General features: G+C 39.5%; 1 protein-coding gene across 1 annotated transcript; it reads left to right on the top strand.

Annotated features, from left to right (window-relative positions):
* Positions 1 to 982: 982 nt before the first annotated feature.
* On the top strand, positions 983 to 6,514 carry plk2b (polo-like kinase 2b (Drosophila)). Its single transcript, XM_055634671.1, has 15 exons — positions 983 to 1,228; positions 1,635 to 1,742; positions 1,928 to 2,044; positions 2,142 to 2,271; positions 2,369 to 2,456; positions 2,561 to 2,656; positions 2,807 to 3,005; positions 3,111 to 3,258; positions 3,422 to 3,522; positions 3,665 to 3,812; positions 3,976 to 4,056; positions 4,161 to 4,320; positions 4,420 to 4,549; positions 4,701 to 4,811; positions 5,766 to 6,514. The coding sequence occupies exons 1-15, from the start codon at positions 1,040 to 1,042 to the stop codon at positions 5,955 to 5,957; spliced, it is 1,998 nt and encodes a 665-aa protein (XP_055490646.1). The 5' UTR covers positions 983 to 1,039; the 3' UTR covers positions 5,958 to 6,514.
* The last annotated feature ends 1,148 nt before the right edge of the window (positions 6,515 to 7,662 follow it).

The raw sequence follows: 7,662 nt of genomic DNA, 5'->3' as shown, positions 1-7,662 counted from the left end.
GTTGCCTGCCCCGCTGAGTTACTCCGGCATTCTGTGTCTATCTTCTAGCTAACAATGAATGGATTTATAGGAAAAGCATTAAATTATTTAGGTTTCAATTGATTTTACTTTGCAAAACCACAGTCTATTTGGCATCTGGATTCAAACAAGTACACAATGTATCGCTGCAAAACGAGCGGCGATGGAAACATACGTGGTCTGAACCTCCCACTGCATTTGTATTTAAACGTGTACACAATGCAGAACAAGCGTCTATGGAAATACTTTGCACCTTAAACATCACATGTTTCAAAACGTGGACGCAATTTATTGTTTAATAAACTGCTAGGGAAATATACCCCCCCCCCCCCCCCCCCCCCCCCCCCCCCCCCCCCCCCCCCCCCCCCCCCCCCCCCCCCCCCCCAAAAGAACAGTTTGATTTGAACAGATGGATTTATGGAACGGAAAATGTTCAGAAGATAAAATAATTGAATAACTGCAACACCTATGATATGTATCTTTGTATAACGGTATTGAAAAAGTATGCGCCCAAATACTGGAATATAGAGCACCGAGTTAATGACCAACAAATGGAAACAATAAAGGCCACGCGATTATATATAAAACCACATGCGATTTATAGTTGAAAATGCAACGGCTATGCATGTTTCTCTGACTCCAACGTTCAAAACTATAAATGCATGACATATTTTAATACAAATCATTAGATATAAACAAGTTCATCAGCTATGGAAACGTTGTGGTTTGCAGTGCACGCGTTTATAAAGCTTGTCATGAAAGTTATAGCTTGCTCTGTATGTTGATCATCTATCTCCCCGTCATCCACCAACCTCGTCTATTTGATGTGTTCAGGCTTCTGAGCAACTTACAGCGTGGGTGCCAAGGAGTGATTGGCGTTTCCGTCAACCTATGGCCAGGAGCGGAGCTGCACCAGCAACAGCGCATCGTGACGTTGAGACGAGAGAGGGTTTAAAAGGCGGCGCGGCTGAATGCTCCGGCTCATTCCGAGTAGAACTGAGAGCGCTCACTGTTAGGAGCAATGGATTTACTGAGGACTATCACTTACCAGCAAGGCGTCAAGATGTGCGAGCAGCCTCTCGGCAAAGCTGCAGATCTCTGCTTCAACAAAAGGCAAGAAGACCTGACCTGCACCAATGCCGAGTTGTCCCGGATTATAACTGACCCCGCCACTGGCAAATGTTACTGTCGAGGGAAAGTGCTGGGCAAGGTAAATACAAAGTGCATGTGGAGCGAATGAAAGGCAAAAGGCTTGCGCGCGACACTGTTACAAGACCTGGCTCCGGCAGTGAAACCGTCCTTGCAGAATTTGAAGAACATGAAAGGAGTTAATTCGAGATCGCATCGTCTCTGTAGAATGAGAAATAACAGCAAAAACTCAACAGACCAGGCAGCAGGTGTAGCGAGGGAAATAATGAACCTTTCGGGGTTTTTGACCCTTCGTAGAATTGTCCACCTGCGGAAATTGCAACCAGCGAGTGAGCCCCGGGGCTCTTGTTAATTATTAAGTTTTCAGACTTTCAACAGCCCAGTTTCAAAAAAAAATAAATGAAATGATACTTTTCAAAGTTGTTAATGTCTAAGTCGAGCATAATGTGAATTGTTTTCTTGCTCAGGGTGGCTTTGCCAAGTGCTACGAGATGACAGACCTGACAACGAACATCGTCTATGCTGCAAAGATCATCCCACACACACGAGTGGCCAAGCCGCACCAGAGAGAGAAGGTGGGTACCTTGTTCGTGAATGGAAGCGGGTGCCTGCGTTGCTTTGTTTGCATGTCGATCAGTGTGACCCCGCAAGCTGCCAGCTCCAATTCCACTGATCGTAATGCTGTTTCGGTTCAAAACAAACTGAATTGACGAAACGCGTGTTTGTTTTTGACTGTGTTTTTTTTCTTGCAACAATTCAGATTGACCGAGAAATCGAGCTGCACAGAACGCTTCACCACAAGCATATCGTTCGCTTCTACCATTATTTTGAAGATAAAGAAAACATTTACATCCTGTTGGAACATTGTAGCCGAAGAGTAAGTAATCGCACTTTTCCCCTCTCAAATCTTGACGAGCAACTTTTTTTTTGAGGAAGCGCAATGATTAATGTTTATCTTTTTTAAAACATTCTAGTCGATGGCTCACGTACTGAAAGCTCGTAAAGTGCTGACAGAACCAGAAGTACGATACTACCTCCGACAGATCGTCTCAGGACTGAAGTGCCTACATGACCAAGGGATCCTACACAGAGACCTCAAGCTCGGTATGACCTCTTTGTGTGCATGTTTTGTCATGATCAAGTTAAATTGTAGGTAAAGAAACTTGGAAAAGCTAATTGTTAATTTTATTTTTAATTCCAGGTAACTTTTTCATCAATGAGGCAATGGAACTGAAAATTGGGGATTTTGGATTGGCAGCAAAGTTGGAACCAGTGGAGCAAAGGAGCAGGTAAATAATCTAGATGCATCATTTAATATATTTTTAGATTCTATATTTTTTCTTGTTAAGCAATTGCAAGTTACTGATAATAACTTCAACATTTTGCTCTGTAGGACCATCTGTGGCACACCAAATTATTTGTCTCCTGAAGTTCTCAACAAGCAAGGACATGGTTGTGAATCTGATATCTGGGCATTGGGCTGTGTAATGTAAGTATCCCACTTCAAAGTCTTCTATTTGAAATGATTGCATCTTGGGATTTAATGGGTTCACCTACATCATTTTTGCATTAAATGAAAGCCACCTAATGTTGTGGTTTTACTAGGGAGGTGCTAATGGTTGAATTATTTTTGTTGCAGGTATACCATGCTGTTGGGGCGACCCCCATTTGAAACGACCAACCTAAAGGAAACCTACAGATGTATAAAGGAAGCAAGATACACAATGCCATCATCACTGTCGATATCTGCGAGACAATTGATAGCCAGTATGCTAGCAAAAAATCCAGAAGATCGACCCAGTCTTGATGATATCCTGCAATATGATTTCCTGACTCAGGTTTGTTATGGATTAATTCTTGATTTAAATGTTTCACTTTTCCTTTTCTGCACATGCACTGAACTTGATTCGACCACAAATCTAACCTTTAACTCTGTTCTACAGGGGTTTACACCTGAGAGACTGTCGCAGACCTGTTGCCATTATGCGCCAGATTTTCACCTGTCCAGCCCTGCCAAGAACTTTTTCAAAAAGGCAGCTGCAGCCCTGTTTGGTGGGAAGAAGGACAAAGCCAAGTTTTTGGACAATCACAGTAAGTGTACATTTAATATTTTGTTCTGCAGTAAATTGGCTAAAATTAGCTGTGATGACTGGCCAAAGGCATTGCAGGCTCTGTTCTAGATTAGAGCACTTGAGCAATTATGGAAAAAAATCTATTAACGTGGGTTAGTAACAAGATTTATTTTTGCAAACAGACAAACTGGGAAAGGATGATACAGATGAAATTTACAAGCTGAAGAATGACTTGAAGAAAATATCATTAAGCAAGCAACTGAACAAAAGTCAATCAGATGAGGTAGGTTGATTTCTAAAATGTGTCCTAATATTCTGAATTTTAATTTGCACACTTTGCACAAAAATTGTGTGATGTTTGCATTGAGACTTGCCAAGTATCTACCAGATCTAGGACTACAGAACTGTATTTTCTTTTTTTGCAGGAGTTGGTGTTGTCTAGCAAGCCACCAATTAGCAATGTCAAACCAGAGACCTCCTTACCAATGAAGGATAATGAGCAACAAATTCGAGATTCCATAAGGATGATAGTGAGAGGAACTTTGGGAAGCTGCAGCAGCAGTAGTAGTGAATGTAAGTACAAGATATAAATTTCCTAAAGCAGCATTAATCTTTTTTACTAAACATAAGGCAAAGTACAGTTCTCCAGTTGGAGATGGAAGTGTTAACTTAATGACTACATTTAGTTGAATGTCAGATGTACAAAATTGCTATAATATCTTATTTATATTTTCAGCGCTTGAAGACAGTACCATGGGAAGTGTTGCTGACACAGTTGCTAGAGTACTAAAGGGCTGCCTGGAAAATATGCCAGAAGGTAAGCATTACTGCAATCATCTTAATTCAGTATAGATCTGAAGATTAGGTGTTGACATTTTGCTGACTCGAAGCACTTTACTAAGCATCCAATTTCTTCATCAGGAGATCACTTGCCAAAGCAGCAATCGAACTTCTCCTTCCAATGGGTCACCAAGTGGGTGGATTATTCAAATAAGTATGGCTTTGGGTATCAATTATCGGATCACACAGTTGGTGTCCTCTTCAACAATGGAACCCACATGAGCTTGTTGGCAGACAAGAAGTAAGCAGCCTTATATTTGATTTTGTAAGAAATATAAATGTATATTTGTATTTATTTTTAAACCTGAATTGTAACTAATGGCTTGATTTCTTCATTTAGAACCATCCATTATTATGCAGAGCTAGGACAATGTTCTGTCTTCACAACACTTGATATCCCTGAGAAGTTTGTTAGTCAAATGACTATTCTGAAATATTTTGCACACTACATGGAAGAAAATCTAATGGAGGTAAGAATCTTAGTAAACTCATTTTGAGTTGGATTTCTGCTGCTTAAAACCTTTCCTAAAGCTTTGTAAATAATTTCACTTTCTGTCTCTCACTTTTATTTTTGGTAATGACACTTTGATAAGCAAATAACCTCTGACCTTTTCCACATAGGGTGGTGATCTGCCCGGTTCGGTGGATGCACAGAAATTGAGATTGTGTCTCCTTCAATGGTTGAAATCAGACCGTGCACTGATGATGCTCTTCAGTGATGGCACATTCCAGGTAAGAATTGATCTGTCATCAGTATTTACTTACTGCAAAAACATATTTGTAGTTATTGCTATCAGAGTGGAATTGGAAGAGTGAAACACAAATTGATGGTGTTTCTTAATGGTGCCTGTGTAAAGTTGATGTCTTGCCAATACAGGAAAATACATGTGCCAACCAAAGGCATATTGGTAAATAATGACTAAAATGTGTAATCAACACACAGAAACGTAGAAAATAGGTGCAGGACGAGGCCATTCAGCCCTTCAAGCCAACACCGCCTTTCATTGTGATCATGGCTGATCGTCCCCAATCAATAACCCGTACCTGCCTTCTCCCCATATCCCTAGATCCCACTAGCCCCCAGAGCTCTATCTAACTCTCTCTTAAATCCATCCAGTGACTTGGCCTCCACTGCCCTCTGTGGCAGGGAATTCCACAAATTCACAACTCTCCGGGTGAAAACGTTTTTTCTCACCTCAGTCTTAAATGGCTTCCCCTTTATTCTAAGACTGGCCCCTGGTTCTGGATTCGCCCAACATTGGGAGTATTTTTCCTGCATCTAGCTTGTCCAGTCCTTTTATAATTGTATATGTCTCTATAAGAACCCCCCTCATCCTTCTAAATTCCAGTGAATACAAGCCTAGTCTTTTCAATCTTTCCTCATATGACAGTCCCGCCATCCCAGTGATCAATCTTGTGAACCTACGCTGCACTGCCTCAATCACAAGGATGTCCTTCCTGAAATTAGAAGACCCAAACTGTACACAATACTCCAGATGTGGTCTCACCAGAGCCCTATACAACTGCTCAACAGAATGCATAGATTAAACTTGGTGAGAAAATGCTGAGCAGCTTGTTAATTTGTGCTGCAGTTATAAATTAATGATGGGTTATGAAAGCTGTATGAATTAATAATTAGCTGTGATGGAGATTGATCATGAGTAACCCTGGCTTGTTTTATTGCAGGTGAATTTTTATCACGATCACACAAAAATTATTATTTGCAATCACAATGAGGAATACCTACTTACTTATATCAATGAAGATAGAGTTTCTGCTACATTCAAACTCTCAACACTTTTAATGGCTGGATGTTCACAAGAACTTCGTACTAGAATGGAATATGCATTAAATATGGTGCAACAACGATTTAATTAAGATTGGAATGAGAAGCATGGCCAAGCCTGCATTCAGTTTGGAAGCACCCCAAGTTGACCATCCACCAGGTGTGATGAGGGACTTGTATTTTGTTTGGTGTGCTGGGCTGGTACCAGGCAAATGCATTTTACAACCCTGACTGAAGTTAAATGGATGAATATCTGGAAAATGACTGCCCGAGGAACGTCGGTGTTTTTGCATTGAGGACGATGCAGAGCAACAGTGTTGCAGCAGAGCAAGATTATGAGTTGTGACTCGAATGAGCAAGAAGGTGTTTGGAAAGTGAAGTTGAGAGAGAGTTAAAGTAACTGGGACTTTGCAAGTTGTAAAGAGATTTTTTTTTTTTTTTTAAGCACAGTTTGTGCTGTTGAGTTAGCTTGGACTTGGGTATTCTTGGAAAAGGACTAAAAATCCAAACGTGTGTACCACATTTTGTGGCTGGACATATTCCTTAATTTATTCAGCACGGAGTATTTATTATTTATTGAAGTTTCACTCTTGCACACCTGAAATGCTGAGCAAATCATGTTGAATATTAATAAAGGTTCTTAAATTCATTTTGCAGAAATGGTCTATATTTTTGGGTGGGTTTCCAATTGTATGGTAACTATTTTGCATTTTAATTCCACAAATTGGAAGACATTTCTATCTACAAGAAGCCTGCAGAGATTTACTTGCCCCTTGAATTCAAAATGTATGGATTTGAATGAAAATTTAAATAGTATTTTTGATTAGTAAAACTTGCATTAAACGCAGTTCTAAAACATTTAATGCTGAAGGGCAACATTGCTATTATGCATTTAAAAAGTATAATATTGAGCAATGATTGTACCAACTGAGCAGTTGTTGCACAATGCCTTCAGTCATCCTGGTCACAAATTTGCTCATCACATTTTAATCCACTGAATAATTAATATTTTTGTTGCTATGACCCTGTTGCAAGGCAAAGCAAAATCTCCATAATGAACAGAACTAGCTATTTGTGTGCAGAGCAGCAATCTATTTATCAGACAGAAATGAAGGATTATATTCAAAGAAATACATCCATATACTGGTGCTCACTTTCTATAAAATGTTTTTTCAATACTACTTTTATCCCTAGATGCAGACTTGACAATGAGCTAAACACTAAATTACAATTTACTTGTAATGAATCCTAACCTTGTTGTTATACCTGTAGTCGAAATCGCTCTTTTTACTTGTTCTTTCCTTGTGTCAATCGATGCATCAAATTGACCTGACGTTGTACATCAAGTAATTAATCCTGGATCATTGGCCTCAAACTCTTGTGCTAAGATGCCACCTCTCTAAAAGGGGTTGGTCTGACATTCAAAGAAACAAACCTTGTTCAATGCAACATATTTCTTTGTATAAGATACAGAAAGCAAAATGTAGATATGGTCTATTCTGAAGGTAAAACTGGTTTTCTTGTGGATACACTGTTCAAAGAAGGCAAATTGAAACTAGCTTGTCAAATTTCACTTCCTAATAAAAAATGTTGTTCTGTTTTTAACACAATGAAACTTGCCATGTAAAAAGATAATTGGTTTTGACTACAAATCATCCCCTGAATCTTTATGGGATCTGTGCTCTGAATACACTTCCATGCTCTGAATACACTTTTCAGGCTACTGATGTGCGTGCTGCTCATTGTATTTCATTAGGTAAATTAATTGGATGCAACGTATGAAAAAAAAATCTGAAA

The sequence above is a fragment of the Leucoraja erinacea genome, chromosome 1 (genome assembly GCF_028641065.1).
Source record: "Leucoraja erinacea ecotype New England chromosome 1, Leri_hhj_1, whole genome shotgun sequence".
Taxonomy (NCBI): Eukaryota; Metazoa; Chordata; class Chondrichthyes; order Rajiformes; family Rajidae; genus Leucoraja; species Leucoraja erinaceus.
Note: the sequence above shows the minus strand (reverse complement) of the source record. Positions and strands in the feature narration are given on the sequence as shown.